Raw genomic sequence first — 22,067 nt, 5'->3', positions numbered from 1 at the left:
ATATTTTGTTGCTTTCCCAGAGATGGTCTTTTAAAGATTATTTTGTGAGAAGCCATCAATAGTTTTTCCAAGCTGGTGAATTAAGAATGAGGTTTTAAGAGAACATAGGTTTTCTTTGCATATAGTTCCTTTGAAATCAGCAGAGCTTACCTCAAATGCATTTTATATACATATGTGTAAACTAGATTGTCTCTTTGAGTTTAATGCCTGAAGGAAGAGTGAAACTTTTTATATTTGATGAATATCTCTTCAGTACCTTAAAATACTGAATTGTTGTAGGACCTCATCCTAAGATTCACAGCTGCCCAAATGCCTGTTGAGCAGATTTTGTGAGCACTTTTTAATTTCTGGGACCAAGCTTGCAGTGAATGGCCAACGTAATGCCACGCAGAACAACGCAGCTGGTATTGCTCCATTATGTTAGAGGTGTTTTGCCGTAACATAGTACTCTAGAAACTGTGTGACTGTAGCGTGTGACCATAAAGCACAGTGAGCATGTAGAGGGGAAAAAATGACAAAACTAAGAATGTGAGGTTTATTATTAAGGGTAATATTTATTACACAAGATTCTACAATTATGTTATTGCTACATTACCTTGCAGAACAAAGTTACCTTCTCAGGGCTTCCCTGACGCAGGCAGAGGAACACAAACCAAAATATGCTGGATTGAGAAACCAGCTGGAGTTTCACATTCTTTTGTACGGACTGAGCCTTCGGGTGAGCACCAGCTCCATCCTTTCCACGGGAGCGTTGTGGTCCACCGGTAACGATCACTCCGGTTACGCCGGGCTGCCTGTGCTGTGCGCTGCAGAGGCAGGAGCGCTCGCACTGAGGAAGCGGACGCGTGTCGCAGAGAGCTGCCGCTGCGGGCAGTTTGCTGCACGGGGGCCAGGCGAGGGAGGGCTCCTGCAGATGCAAAGTGCTCTGCGGGGAAGTTCACAACCTCCTGCGAAGGATTTGAGTACTTGAGTAGCAGATAATGATGTATTTACACTCCCCCTACACACGCCGTAAACAGATTCATAACAAAGGGCTTTCTTACACAGCGTTACGCTGTGTTTTCCCCTACTTTTTCCATTAGCGAGGTTTCATCACGGTGCTGTAGCCGAAGCCTGGAACCCAGGGCGGCATCCGCTCCTCCAAGTCCTCCTCCATGAAGGACCCGAAGGCGGAAGAGGAAGGTGCAGAGCAACCGCGGGACCCCTGCCGCGCCGCCCGGGCCCGGCCCGCTGCGCTGGGCGAGAGGCCGCCCCGGCTGCTCCCCGCTCCCGGCCCGCCCGGGCGCGCTCCCGGCTGGCGGCCTGCCTGGCGAGGGGGCGGCGGCCGCGGGGCCCTGCCACCCGGAGGTGTGTCCCGCCCTAGGCGCGGCTCCCGCAGGTACTAATCGCCGCGCTGCCCTGGCTCCCTCCTGCACTCGCCGCCCGCTCCCCCGGAGCCCGCGGCCGGGATGTACGGGGGGCAGCAGCAGCTGCAGCCCCTCACGCTGCCCCCGCACCTCCAGCAGCAGCAGCAGCACCAGCAGCAGCAGCACCACTACTACCGGCGCCAGCAGCACTACAGCACGCTCCCCGCCGCCCGGCGGCCCCTGTCCTGCCCGGAGCCGCCGTCCTGCCCGGAGCCGCCGCCGCGGGACCCGCCGCCCTGCCCCGAGCCGCAGCCGCGGCCCCTGCCGTGCTTCGATCCCCTGCCCCACCAGCAGCAGGACAGCAGCGTGGCGTACGACCGGGTGCGGACCTACGGCCCCGGCTGCCGGAGGGTGAGCACGTCCTGCTCCTCCCGGGCGGCCTCGCCGCTGGAGTGCTCGCACGGCTACCAGCAGCTCATCGCCGGCTGCGACCCGCCGCAACAGGTACGGCGAGCGCCGACGGGCCTCCCTCACCCTCCTGCGCCTGGCCTGGGCTGCGGTGGTGTGAAGGCAAAGGCCGCCTGGGGTGCAAAGGCGGCGCCGGGCGTGAGCCAGACGCCCGTGTGCCGGCGGGCACGGCGGAGCGGGGAGGCCGCGGGGCTCTGGGGTTGCTGCGGGGCCGAGAGGGGAGGGGGGTGAGGCCGGGCGGTGCCGAGAGGTTTTCCTTCGGATCGAGCGGGGGGACGCGTCCGTGCCCCTGCCTGCCTGCCCCGCAGCTCGCTCCGCCACAGCACCCGGCCTGGAAACGCGCCGCTCCTCTGCCTCGGCTGTGGCGGGGAGGCCCGGCCTGGGCCCCGCTGCCCTGAGGGGACGGACGAGCCGGGCCGCTCCCTGCGGCCAGCCGGGAGCGAAACGGGTCATCCTCCGCCCGCCCCGGGGCCTTGCCTTTATCCGCGCACCGCAGACCCGGCATCTGTCTGATCCTTCAGCGGTCGGTGGTTACGAGCCCGCGGCGGGGCTCGGCCCCATGGAGCGGGGCGGGTGAGAGCAGGGAAGATCTCATCTGGGAACGGGCAGCGAGAGAATGAGCTCCTGCCTCAGGCGAGCGAGGAACGCTTCGCACCTCCGTAACCCGTTTGAATCTGGAAGTCTTAACATGAATGTCCCTTTAAACTTCTCCTTTCCAGTTTGTACGGTCAATCCCATACTTGTTCCCTGCTTGACAAGTCCAGTTCGCATTTAGTTTTTAACTTGAACTTACAAACACCTTACTCTGTTGCGATATCGTTTCCCATTTCGCCCGTGGGACACTGAGGCCTGTGCTGCTGCTCCTGCAGGCTGGGCGCTCCCGTTCCGCTGACGGGATGCGCACGAAGCCACTTTTCTGCTTACTCGGTGCTACTTGTGTAAATATAATATAAAGGTGTGTGTGCTTAATAGTTGTGCTTGAATCAATGATGCTCATAACGTATGCGACTATGCAGGTGGGGAAGTACGAGAGTTCATTTAGCTTTGCTTCAAAAGTGTTCACAATGTAGTTCAGCAGGTTTGCTGCTGTGTGCATATTGAAGGAATGGCTTGGAGGTATTGATGGAATTTAATGTAATTTTAACATGTGTGATTGGTATCAGAGCTAAATCTTAGAAACAAAACTAGAAAACAATGACTTAAGAACTGCTGTAACTATAAAACCAGAAAAGATCAGGATTTATTCTTAAACCATTTTCTTTCTCTCATACATCAGTCAGTCAGTAGAAGTGGTATTCGTATGTTGTATTCGTTATACTCAATGTGGTAACGTATGTTTGTTTCAGGTTAAACTCTTACTTCATTTTCTTTCCTGTGGTATAAAAATATTTAACTATGAAAAAGAACAGGGATTAAGACCAGTACAAAATGAGGTTTCCTTTCAAAGCCATATTTGTGTAGTGCAAGGGCTGCCTTCCTCTCAGGATGCCTTCTGTAGATTCTGGAAAGTGAGCCACTTCACTAATTGCTTTTATAGACTTGGATATGACAGACACATTCCTGCCGTAGCAAAGCTGTTAATCCCTCTTTTGCAAGATGCAGGGCAGGAGTGTAAACACTGGTCTCTCACCTCCCAGATAAGTGATCTGCTCAACTAGGCTAGATGATAGTCTGAATTGCATTCAATTAATTAAATATTCATTAGAATAAATACTGCAGTCCCAGGCTTCCTCTACTCAGATAAGTACATGAACAATTTGATTATAGACTCAAATGTCGTCTCTGCTCTATGAAGTATGTTTAATTTTCAACATCTGTTTTAGTCACTGAATCCATTAAGTCGTGCTAATGAAAAATAATTTGCTGAAGTGTTTTGCTGGATTAGACTTTAAAGACAAAAGAGGGTGTAGTTAGATCAGGTGGTGGACTGCAGTTCTAATGGCGGAGAGGGAAGGTGCTTCATAGGGATTATTAGGAAATTATTAAAGAAGAAAACAGTAACAAACAGGGAAGTTGGCTGGGAGTAGACAAGTTGCGTTCTTGGTGCTGAATGGGAGTTGTCAGAAAGAAGTGCAGGGAGGAGTGCAGGAAGTTTCAGTTGCCCTTTGAGCAGATCACGAATAGCTGCATGGACTGAATAACATGATACCAAACTCACAGAGGGGTTTAACTGAACACTAGAATTCTCAGTTTATGGCAGCCTAGAGCCGTAGTTTCAGCTTCTTCCTGTTGATAAAGTGAAGAGCAATCTTTGAGCAATATTTAATTTACTTTTGCAGAGCTTTTGTAGATTAATGATAACGACTGTCTATATCACTGTTGATATGCTGTCGTCTTATTTAGTCATATGGTGTGTTCTGGTGTGTTTGTGGACGTTTGTAATAAGCTAGAGGGAGGGAAAATTTGAAACTGGTGTGTGCATATAGTACATGCGATTGTTTTTTTTGTAGTTCAGGATCAGTTTTCTTTACTTTTCTGGTCTAACTTTGTTTTATCCTTGATGTAGAAGCCAAATGCTGTTCCCAGCCATGACAAGCTTCATCTGGAGTAATTCACGGCAAATTTTTCTCTCATCTGCTTGATCTAAGTGAAGAATGTTGTTTAGAATAAATTCTCTTCTGGTGTGGCTTACACGTATGAACCCTTTCACTGTGGTCATAAAAATGATGTATGAGATGGCACGCACAAGATGTGTGCTGTCAGTGCAGAGGGCAGAATCCCGAAAGCCTTTGTAGGAGTTGTCTCCCCATGTGAGAAAATCTGCGAGTAAGATCTTTTCATGGCTGGGCTCTGTTCTGTGAAGGGCTCTCGCCTCCCGTTGTGAAAATGGTATAATATTAACCAGCTTGTAAGATCTGTATTGTTGGAAGCAGCCCTCAAAGGTAGCCTGCCATTTCCCTATTTCAGCTGCCAAATATGACTCATAAATTCTGATGGGATTGCTTGTAATTAACAAGACAATATGTTATGGGTAAAAGGTTTTGATGTGGATTAAATTCTCACCTTAATCGTTGGTTTGTCTGAAGCTAAGGGGAACTTGTTGAAATACAAGTTAGTGTACTGACTGGTTTTGTATGAAATTTGCACACAATAACTGGATAAATCTATGGGATGCTTATTTTAAAATTGAACTATCTTATTTAAAAATCTGAAAGAGTAGCAAAAATCATTATCAAAGTACTAGCATATACCTTTTGAAATTATCCTTATAAACGTAGGCCAGATCAACTGGTCAGGCTGCTGCAAATCCCAAACCCAGTCACTCCACTGAAATCCACAGCAGCGCTGTTACGCTGGGCTCGCCCCTTTAAAATCCCAGCCTCCTCTTCCTTCTCCAGTTGCACAACATTGCATCTCCACAGTGTTGTAGGAGACTTGATAGTAGCCTGAGCTATGCCCCTTGGGAATGATGGAAAAATGGAAACAGCCCGAGATCATCTTCCATCGCAGTGTGCCTCCTGCGGCACACTCACCGCTCCGGAGGCCTCAGAGGTGGCATCTCCTTGTGAGGAGCAAGGGACTGTGTGTGGGTACTTCAGGCTGGCACAGTCATAGGGTTTCTGGCTTCTCGGTTCCCTCCCAGCCTGTGCAAGTCCAGCCTGCTCGGCTGGTATGGGAGGAAGGGCAGGCAAATCCATGTTTGTGAAGGAGAGGGGGAAATGTATCTGCATCAAAGTCCTTTGGAAATGAAAGAGTTTGGGTATCTTAAAAATAAGCATGATTTTATCCAAGCAGAACATTCATAGGTCCTATATAATATTCCACATATGATTAGACTGTCCTTTTGAATATTATAAAAAGTATGTTTCAACTTAAAATGCTCTGGTCTTCTCAGTTCTGAATGTGTTCCTCTGAGAACACATAGGTAACTAGATAAAATAAGCTAGATGATGTGAGTTACGTGTTCCAAAGCCCTGCGGCAGCAGGATTTAGTTCAGGCAGGTTTGTCCAACTTTTCAGTAGATTGAAAATGTGTCTTTTGATTTCATGCACGACACTTATCTTGTTTTCATGTGCCATACCATAGTAGTCAACTCTGAATAAGAACGATTACTGCTCTCTCATGATACTCATGTAGCACTGGAGTGCTCCAGGATGATGCCTTCTGTGAAACTGAAGTGATGTGAAGGAAGTACCAGTGGGCATTCATTCTTTTTACGTGTTTTACTTTTTAGTTCTAATTCTGTAGGTGTCCGAGTGATGTAGGAGTTGGGCTGTATGTTCTAGACAGGCATAAAGTTTCTTTTTGGTGTTATGTCCTGATACAGAGAGTTCTGTCGGCATTGGTGGGTTCCTTCCCTTAGCAGACCTACCTCAGGTACACGGTGCCTTGGAGGAGCAGTGAGCAGCTTTCTAAGTTTTCTGCAGCAGTTGATTTTGAGATTTCTTAATTACTGTGATTGCTGCTGAAAGTTTCTTTTCCACTTTGATTTCTGTTTCGTGGTGCTGTTATGATTCACTCTTGGGAGATTGGGAAAACCGCTTCAGGCTTCCTAAACTTCTGCAAGAGTTCACAGCTGGAAACTTGACCTACTTCAGAGCTGCTCGTAGCCAGTTAAGAATGTCTCTGGGACTGAACTGCAGCAATATAAACTTCCCAAGTGCTGCCCATGGGTTAAGGGAAGAAATGATTATTATGAAAATTGGAGGTTTGTACTGTGAGGAAGAAGAACTAGTATGGTGTGAAGTAACAAATGGCCCAATCCTTAGATTTAGATTCAGTGGGAATTTTGCTTACCTGGATAAAGAACTGGATGTGGAGATATCAAGCAGCGTGCACAATTTGGTACAACTGGTGGTAATCCACAAAGTGGAAGACAGCGTCTGCGATTGCTTGTAGCCAGTGCTGGGGTAAAAAGCATCAAGATCTATTTGAATACGAACCAAACTGCTGCCACTTACAGATCCCTGTAATGTAAAAAGGCATATTTCATTTTTAATTCAAGAATGAGCACAATGTTCCATGTGGGCATCTTTTTCTCATAGGTGTCAACTGTGGAGTTTTGTGACCACTTTTAGAAACAACCGCCACTGCTGGGTGCATTTGGTAGTGACCCGATGGGATGTGTTGGCAGTGCCTCTGCCCTTTCGGTTTGGTGTTTAAGCAAAATACAGATTTTCTTCCCTTTGTGAAACAAAAAATAGTGTTTAAGGTGTGCATCCATTTATACCAGCTGACCTGAATATGTAGCGTGAAAGACTGTCAGTAAAAGACAGTGGCTGTGGAATAGGGGCAAGGGATTCTTGAAGACCTAGTCCAGGATGCTGGCTTTGATTTGTATCCACTTCTGTTGGCACTTAGAGAAAATAAGGACTTAGCCCCTCAAACCCGCAGAGAGGTGATTGAGAAAAACCAGACCCTTAAAACTGAGAGTAGCAGGTTGTGCACTGCCACTGTGCATGGGCTGCTTCCTTTGGGGTGGAAAGGCCCTGGCTTTAAAACATTCCTAGGTGATTTCAGCCAGTGGGTCTCGGTGTGTTTATAGCAGTAAACACAGATGACAGTATTCAGATTACTTTAGGAATCCACATAAGCCTGAGCTCTGAGCATAAAAGGTTTTAGAGGTTAAAGTGCAGTCATCCCTGAATCTTTGATTTTCTGTCTTGCAGGGCACTTTCCGAAGGATTATTATTGAGAATCCTGATCAGGTAGGAAAACTGTTTCATGTTGGAGTCAAAATTACATTAATCCTGAATGTGCTGTTTGACAACATTTATGAATGTTTTAAAAAATGTTTTACAGGAGCCGTTATCCCCATTTCTTAGAGGGGCAAATTTCAGTCCTGGAAACAACGTCATCTATGAAAAGACAATAAGAAAATACGAGCTATTAAATCCCCTCCAAGTAAGTTGGTTGGTTCTAGTATCTGTTGCAAAAGAAAATTGCGCTGGTAGCAGGGAAGTGATGCTTCTGGGCTGGGGCTTTTTTGGTGGGGTTTTTTTTTTCCTTATTGAGGTCTAGGACACATTCTCAAAGCAAATGAAACAGTGTCTGTAAGGAGAGTAGAAGCTGGAAGCATTGCTGTATTTTTACTAAGAATTTATTATTTCAGGCTAACAGTGAAAACTGTTGTATCTCTAGTACTGTCAGTCTTTATCTGAATATTGACTGGGAGTTTCTTGCAGTAGCTCCTCAACAGAACCACCACTGTAAATTTTTTACAAAAAAAAAGAAAAGGAATTGAAAAGATACATTATTTATTACTTGTTTTTACTCATTCTTGAAAAAATACATTGGGCAAAGCTGTCTGAAATTTCATCTTAGTCCAACTGGAGCTCTCTTTTTAATCTCTGAAATGCTTAATGAGACAGGATATGTGTTCTAAAGTAAATAACGGAGGTCCCCATTGCCTGAATATGTGAAGAGTAACAACACAATGAAACAACTTAGGAAAGGTCTTGTGCTTTTCATTTGCAGCTACTAGAATTTGAGGAGTTGGTGAATTATAACCAGTAATTCACTGATTTCATTACAACGAAAGTGTGAGGCAAACTCCTGTTCAACTAGGAAAAAAAGCAACTTTATCAGGCTTATTAAAACATCTGAAGCTGTCATTAATGTTTCCATGCCAACCCACATTTCATTCATTTATATATTCATATGAAGCTTCCATGTCATTAAGACAATGTCCAGCAGCTTAAAACGATCCATTCTTGTTTGCAGGACAAGCAGTATCAGTTCTCCCACCAGTGCCAGAGTCCCCAGCAAGGGGAGCAGTGCCAGGCTGCCCAGCCCTGCCAGTACTGTGAGCAGCCCCAGGTCACTCACCAGTGCCAGCAGACACAGACCAGCAGCCCTTGTGAAGTCGTTCCAGTCTCTGTCAGCGATGACTGCAGAGGAAGTACCGTGAGGAGGGTGACAGTGCAAACCTGTGAGCCGGTAAGCATCTCTTGCTGAATGTTTTACTATTCACCGTGTATTTTTGTTTTGTATATAGAATATAAAGAATATAAAGAGTATAAAGAATATAAAACTTTACAGATACATAAAATGGCTAATCTCCAAGCCAATCTCAGAAGCTTTTGTTCAAACTCACAGTAGGGTAATTAAGCACCATACACCCATTGTAAGTGAACAGAAGAGTTCGTGTGTCTGTTGCAGGTAACTTCTTTGTACACTGCGACTGCAGGCATTATCTGGAAATGTTCAGAGCTTTCACACATGATGTTAAGAGGCAAAAAAAGGCTGTTTTACATGTTTTGTCTATTTCTTGGTGGTACCGAGCTGTGCTTAGGAGTATTGACTGATCATCATTCTGTTGTCCTTTAACTCTGTTAAGTCTTGCTGGTTTATTTGGGTTTTTTCTTTACCTGGGTGTGTTACCCATTGATTGAGTCAGGTTTCATCGGTCCCTGTACAACAAAGACTGAATAATGTAAGGCCTATGCCTCTGGTTTTGGAGGAAAAAATACATTACTTTGTAGACTTGACATACATCAATTCAGGATTGTTTTCTACCTAAACTGATCAGTAAGGACTTCACATATATTTCAATTTGCTGTATAAGTATTTGACATAGATTCACTGTAAGCACAAAATTACCTTCCTCCGCCCTTCATTTTGCATGAGGTTGCAAGTTCAGGAGTTTTTGAGGGCTGCAGGAGGCTTGCTATACATGTGTACTGTTATTTCAGTTGGGGAGGGAGCGTAGCAGTCCTTCCTGTGCACCTACTCAATAAATAGGTGGCAAGACAAACATACTTGGTGACCTCAGTGCTAGACCTATGCGGAATCTTCCATAGCCAGATACTCCCATAAGCCAACTTAGGTACACTCAGTTCTGGTTGCTGCTGGAATCCTTTTATTGTTCACGTACATAACCATTTGGACTGTGGCAATACAAATACCATTTGCTCAGTGGGGAGTCTGGCACCCGCTGGTTTATCTGGGTGCTGCCCACAGGCATTCATCCACTGCAGCCAGGGAAGCATGTATATTAATGAGATTTCCTAATACTCAGCACTTTCTGTATTAGCATAATGATGACATTGCTGTAGAAGATACTACTCTGCATATTTCTTGTTGTTGTAAAGGATGCTATTTATTTCCGTAGAGTTTACTGAAAACCAGAAGAGATGGAAGACTCAATATCAAGGAAAAGAACAGTGTAAACAAACTGCACATTGTTAAGAGCAAACAAAACCAAACCCATCATACTTGTAGCATGTTCAGCTTTCATCCAGAAGACAGGAACTCAGTTGTGACCTTTTTGCCTATCTCCTGCTAGGTGAACTGTGCTCAGGAGAATACTGACCAGCTGGACTGCCGCTACTTCGGTGAGCTCCTCGCTGAGCTGAACCGCAAGACCAACGACTTGCACAGCTGTTTACTGCAGCATGTGGAAAAGATAGGAGGAAGGTATTGGCATTACATCTGTTCTGTCATTCCTGTTCCTGAGACCCTACCATTGCACAGCTGAGAGGGCAGTATTGTTGGCAAATTGTGGGGTTTTTCTTCCCTGACAACTAGAATTGACTGCGTATTTTACACATTAATCTAATTTGCTGAGTAACTGAGGACATAGAAATGCTGAAAGCCAAGCAAATTTATTGAATTTGATGCTTTTCCCACTTGGTTAGACTAATATGCAGTAAGAATTATGTATGCCTGTTTGCACATAGAGCAAACAAGTATAGTTACAGCATTCTCTGACATACGTTTAATGATACAATTCTATCACTATGTCCTGAAGAAACAACCCAAATGTCCAGATTGTCATTTCCTTTCTCTGCCATGTTGTTATGGCATGGATTAAAAGATGGTCACCAGAAGGCATAAACCCAGAATCTTTATGCAAATTCAAGTGGGTATTCTGCAGAGCCCTGCGCACTGTCTTTAAAAAGAAACACAGGATCGCAGCAGCCAGTAATCTGCACAAAATTCTTACCTCTCCCTCACAACCACCAGTACTTCATTCTTTCCCCCTCGCTCCCAGTCTTGTTTGGTGCTTTCCAAGGTCACTTAAATAAGAAAAGTGGTCCCATAGCAGGGGAAAGGTGGAATTTAAGCCACACACAAACCCTGACACTGCAATGTAAACAGTTCAGGCATGTCAGTATGTTGCAGCATCGTTCCGGGTAAACCATTACCCAACCAATTAGGAATGTAATGGGGTTGACTGAACACAATTGGGATAACTACCCAGAGAAAGGAGGTAGCCTGTGTTAACTGTACTGCTGTTAGTAGTCCAGTCCCCTCAGCCTAACTACATGGAGTTAGGCACCTCATGTTGCCTAGCACCTTAGGAGGAAGGTAACAGCTCTTAATCCGACAAATAACCTTCCTTGCTTTGTATTTTAAAGATAATCCTTGTACAGTTGTGAATGTGGACTTGAATAAATGTCTCAAGAAGCTTTCTGTTAATTGGTCCCTTGGATTTTGTCTGTTTTACAGGAACCATGACATTGAATTTACGTGTCAGGTAAGCATCGGGCATGCTCTTGGCAAGCTCTTCCCTGACAGTGTTAAAAGCAGTGGTGTGGATCTCGAAGCAAACTAAGCCCAGCCAGTTTAAATGAAGGATGCTGGTCTTTGTCAGTTAATAATTCCTGCTTGTTAATAATGTTCAGAGTCTGAAACCTACAGCTAGCATGTATTTGCAAATGTGATAATACTGAAAGGAAGCTTTGACAATTTGCATTATTCCAGTATGAGAGTCAAATTCTGAAGTGCCTTTCCTGTTGTGCCAATTGGTTTCATTGTGGAACAAACTCACGCAGCCACACGTATTTTCACTGTGTTTTTTGCGAAGCAGCGTTCACTCTCTTGCCAGTAAAGCTGCAGTTCAGCAACACACGCTGCCTTGCTCTGCAAGGAGTGAGGACAGTGCCTCTCGCAGGAACGAGAGGAATGTGAGCTGCCAGAACACACTCCCCCTCCGCAGCAAGCTCCCCTTCACCAGTCGGGCCAGGACAGACTCATTGGCACCTCTGTTATGCCGTTAAAGGCCTTGTGTGCACGGCAGAAATACCTAGCTAGGATGAAATGCTGCCTGATCACTGTTAGTGTCTGTGACAGGCTGCTCATCTTCCCTTTACTGACAGTCTGGGAGGAGAAGCACGAGGTTTGCTCCTGTCCTGGACTGCTGGGAGTTCTGTTTGTGTGTCAGCTGCTGTTTCTGGAGAGAGGATTATTTTGAATACTGCTTTTAGAATGAATATTACACTTAGTGATTTGAATATATGCTTCATGTATTGCTTCATCTTGGTTTTTATCTGCTACACATATATATGGCTTTGGAAATTTTCTGGATACACTTTGATCTATTTTCGTTCTTATTCGCCTTGTACTAAACATGTTTTTCATAGAAGAGCTGTGTAATTAATGAAGAAACCACATTATGATCTTCCAGGCAAAATTCTTAATCAAGATGTCTCCCCTTTCCTCCCTTCTTTGCTTAGACTGAAGATATTGAAGAATTAATTCCCAAAGGACTGTCTGAGGCAACAAAGCAGCAGATTCGTTATCTCCTCCAGGTACATGAGTGGGGTGGAGGGTGTGTGTGGATGTCTGTAGTAACTTGAAACAGTAGAAGTTGGCTTACACGTACCAGGGACTTTGTATGTATTCTGCTTATTCTGCTTATTCACACTCTGTTCTACTTATTCACTTTTTCCTAGCGTAAAGAGCATGGAATCATACATTGTGGCTTCAAGTGATGTTGTAGCAGTTGGTTCCACAGACTACTTGCATATTTTAAACTGAGCTTTACTGGTGCTTTCTTCCAGTTTCACTGGAAACCATCTTGGCTTTTGATCAGATACGGGAGAACACAGATCCTTAATCTGTTTGTTGTGTGTTACTGCTTTACTTTAAAAGCTAAAGGCACATAGTAGGTGCTTTACTGAATGTTGAATTTGGTATCAGTTGGCAACTACATACAAACCAATGCTTGTAACTCAGGTCTCACCTTTTACAAATATCCTGGTTAAAAACCCTCTAACACGTTGTTCAGAGGCACACTCACGACATGCAGTAGCAAACCAGAACTGTTTCTGCTTGGTTACATTTATAAAGGCTTTTGTGTTTCTTCAGATCTTGTTTAGCTGCCTTACCATAACGTGCCTTTGCCATCACCAGCCACATTAAGGCAGGCAGCTGAGTGCAAGGTTCTGGTAATGGCTGCTCCTTTGTTGCCTCCCCTCACTGTGGTACTCTACAGTATGGTTTTTAGTGCAACACTGCAGGTGTGTCTAGACACGGCCTCGCTGAGGTGAGGGGGGTGTGTGGTCTGGTTTTACATCCAGGAAGGATTCTGAGCTGTCAGACTGCTCAGGGGCATGCTGTGTGGGGTATGCCCGCAGGCTCAACTCTAGGAGCAGAGACTTTCACTGCAGAAGTACCTGACACCTCTGGAATTTACCAACCTCTAGCACTTAATTGCTGAGTGGGGACTTACTGGTAATTTTTATAGCCTAAATTCAACCATTTTGACTAATTCTTCTTTTAGTCTGCTCTTACAGTGTATTCCACAATAAAACCAACAGAACTGTAAGAACTGAAATTCCACTTTAATTAAAACCCAAACAAATGGGTGGGTTACATTAGAAATGTTATTTTTTGAAGCTTTAGTCACATCATAGGGATGTGAGGATAAAAAAGTAGGACACGGGCTCATCACTGTATTGGTGGAGATCTTGATGGCTCTCCTCAGCCCAAATAATCACCAGATAAAGTGAAGGGTGAGTCAGAGGAAGGGAAACAGGCAGGTAGATTTGACTGTTCTCCAGGTAGTAAAAAAGTAGTTTGTTTGCCTGGAATATTCAGCCCTTCCAGATGAGTCAAAACTTGAGGAATTACTTGTGTGTTCTTTCAAAACCTATTATTCTTCTTTCAAATATGAGAAGTGTGTCAGGAAACACAACTATTTGTGTTCTAACATGAATCAATACACAGCTGTTAACGTGCATGGAAAGAAAATCCAGGACCAGGGTTAGGCTATTGTACACGACTGTCCTTCTTATCCAGTTGACTCCTTAATCTTTGGGATCTTTTTCCTTTTAAAGGGAGGAGTTGGCTTTTTTTATTTAAATTTTTTAATTAAATTCTCTTGCCCCTGGCTGCAAGTGTGCTTGGCCAGATCTCAGGTGCTGCTGCTGCTTCCTCTGTGCCTTCTCAGGTGGGGTAGTGCTTCCTTAGAATTGGTCACAAATGATTGTGCAATATAACACGTTTGTGTTTCGCTGTATTGCTGCACAGATGCAGGTCTTTACTCTCGTGTTCCTTCCATTTTAAAAAGGTTACCCTGTGTTACAAGGCAGCAGTGTAAAACCTGTGCCCTTTGCAGGACGACGTGCAGGAAAATGTGCTTCTCTGTAGGAACTGTGGGCACGCTGCAGAATGACGTGCACTAGCTCCAAGAGTAGTTGTTTTCAGCTGCGTAGCATTTTCTGTTCTAGCTGTTGTCAAGCATATTGTAAACAAAGCTTATCCATTAATCCATTTTCATTTTTCCCCCTCCTAGATGAGAGTCACATCAGACAAATCTTTGAGACTTGTGCTTTCCACTTTCAAGAATCTCCGTGAAGAGCTTTGCCACCTGCAGGATGACTTGGGGGTAAGGCGCCTCGCGGGCTGCTTGCCGGGCAGCAGGAAGTCCGTCATGGTGAAACGTGGAGTCCAGCTTCAGCTGCTTTTGGAAATGGCTGGTTCATTACAGGGCTTGCAAGACTCGTACAGTGGATGGGGTGGGTTTCTTTCTAGCAGTGCTCTTTAGGTGATCAGTTTGAAGCCTAAACGCACCAAATACTTTCAAAGGAAGAAATGACCCTGCTGAGTGAAATTAGATTAAAAGCTCTGAATTGGTACGTAGCACACGTGTGATCCACCTGGTGTCATGGATGGGACTCTGGTTTTACTTCAGACTTGGGCAAGGGGTGTACACCAAGTGGTTATTTACTAGTGCTGTTCCAGGCATCAGGGGACTCGGTTCCATTCACCCTCACAGAGCTGCATTTCCAACTCCAGAAAGCTGTTGTCAGCTGGTGGCTTTAACAGCTCCAGTGGTTCGGCTGGGTACAGGCTTCCCGCCTGGAAGCTGGAGCTCTACGGCCACTGATACAGTAGATAACTGATGTTAGGAAAGCAGAAAACTTTCCCACAGCAGCCCAAGTACTCGGCCCCACTGGAAACATGGAAATGCCAAGTTTAGGGAGGGGAGAGGGCATTTTAACTGTGATCTTTAACACAGGACAAGGAGTTTGTACAGTGAAGTGGTTTTGGCTTGGGGTTTTTTGTTGGTTTCTGTTGTTCTGTAAATAACTGAGTAATTCTTTCTGGGGCAGACTGAAAGAGCAGTGTCCAGGATCCCAGTGCTTACCACAGCACACAGCTGGATACTACAAGTGTGTGATGTAGATAAAAAACCCCTATTGTTTCAAGAAAATGGAGTATTTTCTTAGTAACTAATTGCTCAGTATGTTTCACTTTGAATACAGGAAAAGTTTACTCAACAATTACAGCTATTGACATAAATGCTTTTGTCTTGCAGAAGTTAGAAACCGACAGTGTCTTACTTAAGAAGGATTTGGCTTTTAAAGATTCACAAGTAAAAGAATATGAAACTATGCTGGCTTCTCTGAGAGAGAATAATCGTCAGCAGCAGGTAAATCTAAACCTGTATTTTCAGTGTCATTAGTCAGCCAAAAAATACCCAGGGTTTGGCTTTTGTGCATTCCAAGCAGTTGCTGCCTGGTACCTGTCAGGGTGTGTGTGTTGTTACTTCCTTAAGGAACACCGTGCCCTCATCCCATTTCTGTGCTTTCTAGCAAGGGCTCCGAGAGAGTACTGCAAAATGTCGCGCTCTGGAGGAACAGCTCCTCTCCCTTCGGCTCAGTGAGGGGGAAAAGGACTGTCAGCTAAAGGAGCTGGAGTTCTGCAAGCGTGCCTTGGAGCAGGAGATCCAGAGCCTCAGGCTGCAGGTAACAGGCTCACTTGTTCTGTGTCCAGCAGCTGTTACTCACAGATACAGATGCATTAATATATGAAAATTAAAGATGAAAACTCTCTTTTTAAAATGAAGCATTGTTTCGTTTTCTGCAGGCCTGCTCTAATCCAACCCTGCAGACCACCACGGATGAGCTCTCCAGCCGTTATGTAGAGATGATCAATAACTTGAGGGAAGATAAAGATCGTGAGATCCGCAGCCTTAGGGTGAGTTGTTCAACTTGGCCCGTGTGTGCTCCTCACCCCGTACACCTGGAAGGGAACAGCTTCACTTTTAATTAAGGAATGGGAAAGATCGACCAGGTATCTTTTGGTTCTGCAATGACAGTTCCGAAACCCTTATGGTTCACTTCAAACTGTGATGTAAAAATAATTCCTTAGATGTAGAAAATAGGGATTAATCAGTATTTCCTAAAGGGACATTTTGAGTGTGCTGATAAAGTAAGACACTAAAGAAGAGAAACCCAACAGAAAACAAAACTCGCAGTCAGAACCGTATGTAGGAAACATCTCTCACTGAAATCCTTGTAGTAATAATTTACCACCCTGGAAGCCAGTTCCACTTGTTTAGTGTTGTATGAACCCGAGTTATAAGACTATTAAGCTGATTCTGGGTAGAAGTCAGTCAGCACTTTCTGGATTTGCTGTACAGCTCACCGTTCTTACTTGACAATCGCTGGGTCTCACTGTTCATGGAGTTAATGAAAAGACACACCTGGAGCCCCAGGCACCTGACTGTCCCTCAACATGTGTTTTGCAGTCTCAGTTATGCCAATTCCAGCAAGACATATCGAGGAGAGAAGGAAGCAACAGTGACTTGCAAATACGGTTGCATGAACTGACATCAATGTTGGAGGAGAAAGATGCTTTTATTAAACAACAGCAAGAGGTAAAACAACACACCTTATTTCTCTTCTAAGAAATTTATATTTAAGCCTTTGCTTACTGCACAGGTGGAAACATGCCAGAAGTCACTAGTGCTCTCCTGGTTTGGGAGTCGGGGTTAGGATACTTTTTGCTGTTCCTCTGCCAGCCTTTTGGAAGGCTGATTGCCCTTTGAGAGGAATTTCTGCAAGTACTTTGTTGTGACTTCAGTGAACTAATACTTCAGGAACCATGACCACATTTGAATGATTACTTTTGGTTTTCTCAGGACCTCTTCAGATTGAAGCATGAGAAATTATCTGGCAGTCAGTCCCCTGGTGTAACTGCTATCATCACCAAGAAGTAATGTAGCTATTCACCTTTCTTAAAAAAAACCTCGTTTTGGGTTTCCCTTGTGTAGCCTCTGTTACCTGAGTTATTCTTGCAAATGTCCTACTAGTGCCTATTCACCTTGAATGGGGAAAAGTTGAGCTAGGTTTTCCTCTCCAGGGAGCATTCCCTACTAAACATTGTAAGAGCAATTGGAGGGGTGGCCAGCACATTAAAGCAGTGTTTAAATGCCTGTATTGGCGTTTTAGTTAGTAGCGGCACTCTGGGGGGATGTGGGACTGGAAAGCCAACATGGCACTGATCGGAGCCTGTGATTTGTACGTGGGCATGTGGAGTGCAGTTCACAGGTTTGCAACTCTTCTCCTCACAGGTACAGGAATCAGTACCCTATCCTGGGTCTCCTGTCTGATGACTACAAGGTTACATCACCTGTCAATAAATCACAAACTATTGTCATTGAGAGGACGGGAGAGATATGGAAACACGTAAGTTTACCTGGAGATTAACTGTTTGGTCTCTGAAATTCTTAAGTATTCAGTTTAACTTCAAAGAAACTATCAGCCAAAACTGAGTCAATTTGAACTTGGCTGCAAAAACCAAGTGACTGATTAAAGACCAGGAACTGCCCTGTCTATTGCACGGAGGCACTAATTGGCGGGTGGAGTATAAATAAAACAACCTTTTGTTGTTTTCTTGGACACGTAATTAGCTGTAACAAAAGCATCAGCCCTGTCCCACACCAGGCTCTGCCCTCGCACGAGGCAGCCTTTGGGCATCGCTGTACCAGGAAGTTGGTTAGGTAGGAGCTTCTTCCATGTTGTGCTCCCAGGGGAAGGAGTGTTTTGGTGGGCAGTACTCCTCTGAATCATGAGTGCTAGTGACTCCAAACTGTTATTAAAACATATTAAGCACCATATCCCTGAAACTTGCATTGAGACAGGGCCATGACTAACCCAGGAAATGTGGAAGAGTGGTGACTTCTCAAGGAGCAATTCAAAGTAAAACAGAAAACAGGACCGAAGCTGTTTATGTTACAGGGCACAAGGTCACTGTGCCAAGTCTCAGTACAAGGTAGAGGCTTGAGCAGGATCAACATGGGCAGCTCCCAACCGTGTGTGTGACCAGTGGAGTCTGATGATGCTGTCTGGAGGCACAGTATAGTAGAGCAGCACCAATCCGTATGGAAAGTAGCTTTGAGGGTGGGAAACCACCACGAGAAAGACAATTATCTAAGCAGATGAAGGGTAAAACATCTGGCATGTTCTAAAAGGATACATTACCTGGAGGAGGATTAAGAAAACAAAAGGTAGGTCACTGGCAAACAGCAGTTTTAGAACTGATCTCTAAAACTCATCCACCTGCATTGCAACCTAATGAAATACAAAGGAATTCAACATTAGTTAAAGAAATTACAAAAATAAGGCCCAACCCACTGCCTTGAAAAGTTAGTCAGACTTTCCATTATCAAAAATGGCAAAGATGAGCGTACTTGGCAGTTGAGGAGATCAGTATCATTAATGAGAACTGTTGTATTTTAAGTTTCCCAAGGTCTCTATCAATCACCAGTGCAAGTTTCAGCTGAAATGAAATTCCTTTGCTGCGAGATAAACTTGCTGAGTTAGAGAAGTGCCAGTTTTGCCTTTCCTCCAAGCTTCACACGTCCTTTTGCTGTGTTTATGTACCATCAGCCAGATCTGTCTATCTGCATTCGTTACTGAACACAGTGCTGATGGGTATCTGAGGGCTGTGGGTTGTGCTGAAAGCACATGGCCCGTACACAATACCATCCTCCCCACAAGGGTTAGTTACCAGGCTCAGTCCTTCAGGATACTCAGGTGAAAATACTTCAGTGCTCCTTTTAACACGGATCCTAGTGACAGCAGAGAAACTTTTAGGGTAGAAATTCTGTAGTACCTGCTCTTCAGGTGCCTGGTAACTTCCTGTTCCCAGTTTTTTCCCAAGTACAGAAAAAGCTGCTCTCCCTGGTTTTGTGTTTACTGGAGATGGTGAATCCTGACAGTTCTGACGTTGGCCCCTCGCTGAACAAAACAGTTTCCAGCTTAATGATATGACTTTGTCCTTGCCAGTATTGGCATCTGGGAGCACAGGTTTGTAAGGAAGAAAGGCTCAGTGGGCCCTTGAGACGCTTCAGAAGTCAGGCTGTTAGAGAACAGAAATACCTCATTAGATGACAGGCTTTATATACCAGGTAGTTTTGTTTATATACAGAAATAAGTTCATGTATTTTCTCTAACAAACTGCTTATTTCTTTCAGGAATGAGAGAGATCTTGAAGCCATGAGAGCTGCTAAGAGGAGTCCACAATGACTTAAAGGTGCTTTGCTTTCTGCTATTCTGCATCCTCAAAAGGTTCAGTCTGATTAGTGGGAAAGGCTGGGGAACATGACAAGGACATGGAAACATGAAGATGATGAACACTGTCTCATCATACACGGTTACCTGTGTCTGTAATCTGCCACCACCACCTGCGTACGAATGCTACTAGTACTTCTTCACACACATGCTTTTGACACAGAAGAGCGTGCCACACCATGCGTTTGTGGACTTCATTTTCTTGATGTGACTAACTTCTGTTCTTCAGCCAGTCCTGACGCAATCTGAGAGACAAAAGGAAGACGTCTGAAACCTTTTCCTCCTTGCACTCGTAGCCATATTCTTCTGCCCTAGCTACTCATGCTGAGAAGTGGGAATGATACAGATCCGCATCCTGTACACACCGAATGGCTGGTTTCACTGCACACAGATTCCCAGATTGCTGTTCTATCTACCACTGCCTGTCCAAGATGAAGCAAATCCCAGACACCACCACTATAGGGAACTTCTTAAACCACCTCACTGAAGAACACGCATCTGCCTGTGTACAGGAAGCTCAAACACAAAGGAAATGACTTTTGCTTACAGCAGGTACACAACTTTGCATCTGAACTGGCAAGTACCAGAGGTGCCCAGTTCAGTGACATCACTGGGCAAACAGTGATTTTAAAGAATGCTGGTGCCATCAGAGTTGATGTATTTTCGGGTGACCTTTATACCAAACCAGCCGTAAGTATTCATCTGCTTTGCTTGAAAATGTCAAGAACTTAGTATATTTTTATACAGAAAAACAGAGAATGAAAATAGCTCCTAAACTCAATTTCAGTATCAGACCAACCTCCCATTTACAATTCCCACTCCTCACAGGACCACAGAAATCCTCACAATGATTTGGTATTCATAATTAACTCACTGTCTAAGCCACATAGTGCAAAGAATCACAGGTGAAATTTAAAAGTATGCAATCAAAAGGTGCTGGGTCTTTATTGTGGGGTTCTTGCTTTGCTCTACTTCTGCAGACATTTATTTCTGTTAAGTAATATATATCCCAGGCACTGGTTAATGGTGAAAGAATGCTGTAGGCCATGTGTAACCATGAAATAAACTTAAGAATAACTTTCTGAATCACGTCTCTCTGTACTGGAAATATCTCATGTCTAGGTGATGGGCTGGAGGGGCTTGTTCTCGATGGTGCGACATGGCCTGTCCTTCATCCAGCATGGTCCTCTCAATGAATCTTTATAAGAAAAGGACTCGTGTTGGGTCCCTTTTCTGGGAGAAGCGAGGGGTTAATGAGCAAATTACATCCTCATCAGACTGAGAGCACCTTTCCCCTCTGAAACCAGTCACTGCTAGATTCTGAAATAACCACCCATGGCTGTAGAGCTGTTAGATACAAGGTACGCACAGAGTTAACATGCTCTGACACAGAAGAGTGTCAGTGAATTCTATTCCGATAAATCATGTTCATTACATTAATGACTTTTCACCTTTGGTGACCTGAACACTGAAATAAAAAGGGGAAGAGCTCCACGTTCTTTAATGCCATCATACTGTTACCTGTGCATAACTGTGCTGTTATCCCAATTAAAGCGGACACAGAATGATCTGACTTACAGTGCTCTTGGCTGTGGTCTCAGCTGGGCTTGACCGGTTGGAAGCACTGGTTGGACACAAACCGCTCAGAAGCAGCTACACAGAGCAGAAACATGAGTTATTAACGGTCACACTCACTGGGCACCCACAGCAGGCACTGCAGGGATTGTACCGCATGTCTGCTAACCATTGCATCGATGACACCAACCATGTTTCTTTAACTCTTACAACCACTAACAGCACAACACAATCAGTGAGCGCCTTTAAAGGACAGAAACACACAGGCTCTGACTACGGTCCATGTTACAATCCATGGCACAGGACCCAGTGAGGCAAATGCTCTGTTTTGCATATCCAGCTGGCTCTGTGATCAGCTGGAAACCACAGTGATTGGTCCCCACACGTGAAGGGGTGGGTAATGCACACAGACTAGTTAAAAAATCCCAGTTTGCTGCTCAGGAAAGACAATGGCAGTACTGCACTGTGCAGCAAGGATCAGCTGCTCCAAGGGTTGTTAGAGTGTTTAAGACTTCCGCATGCTGTAAATGCTACAGAGCTGTGGTCGTAACAACACATTTTACTGCCAGATCATACGAAGCAATAGATAGAGTCAAGAAGCTGAATGAGACCAGCAGGTGAAGCATAATGGCCATTTGGGAGTGGTTTTGTTTTCAAACTAGATTTATTTAAAAGGCCAGCTTAGGGGTTTTTATTATACAAGTGCATGTTACTTGCAGTAGTCTCAGATATTGCCTCTCTTCTGTTGAACTGAAACTGATTTACCAAACAGACTGCTTGTGCTGGAGTTTACACAAACATTGTTCTCATTTACTCATCTCTGTAAGTGCTATTTATCCCCCTAATTATAAACAGTATGCCTTAGCTAATTTTTCATCTCAATTTCAGTAAGTCCACTGGGAATTGTACATTCAGGAACAAATTAGAAAGACCAAAGGCAGTATTTACTTTATACATTACAATAATATACATACCATCCTATTAGGCTGCCTTTACGAACAGAGTTACTAAATAAGCCCTCACTGCCTGAGAGCAGGCAGAGCTTCTCGTTCTTATCCTGCAGAGCAGGAGAAAATGATCTTCTGGTTTCCATCATCACTGACTTCCCACACGTCTCTGTGTGCCATCTGAACAGCGGCGCTGCCT

At 44.7% G+C, this 22,067-nt stretch overlaps 1 protein-coding gene across 2 annotated transcripts; it reads left to right on the top strand.

The window, feature by feature from the left end:
• Positions 1–489: 489 nt before the first annotated feature.
• On the top strand, positions 490–20,432 carry POF1B (POF1B actin binding protein). Of its 2 annotated transcripts, XM_030497529.1 has the most exons (15): positions 492–1,850; positions 7,425–7,463; positions 7,558–7,659; positions 8,479–8,694; positions 10,043–10,173; positions 11,209–11,236; positions 12,216–12,290; positions 14,279–14,371; positions 15,305–15,418; positions 15,582–15,734; positions 15,856–15,966; positions 16,520–16,648; positions 16,913–16,986; positions 17,345–17,459; positions 19,250–20,432. In XM_030497529.1, exons 1-15 carry the CDS (start codon positions 1,449–1,451, stop codon positions 19,253–19,255), a joined length of 1,788 nt encoding a protein of 595 aa, XP_030353389.1. In that variant the 5' UTR covers positions 492–1,448; the 3' UTR covers positions 19,256–20,432. The 2 variants fall into 2 exon arrangements, with proteins under 2 accessions (XP_030353388.1, XP_030353389.1); XM_030497528.2 differs by lacking the exon at positions 19,250–20,432 and having other exon boundaries at positions 490–1,850; positions 17,345–17,835.
• The last annotated feature ends 1,635 nt before the right edge of the window (positions 20,433–22,067 follow it).

Source organism: Strigops habroptila, chromosome 9, assembly GCF_004027225.2.
Source record: "Strigops habroptila isolate Jane chromosome 9, bStrHab1.2.pri, whole genome shotgun sequence".
NCBI lineage: Eukaryota > Metazoa > Chordata > Aves > Psittaciformes > Psittacidae > Strigops > Strigops habroptila.
Note: the sequence above shows the minus strand (reverse complement) of the source record. Positions and strands in the feature narration are given on the sequence as shown.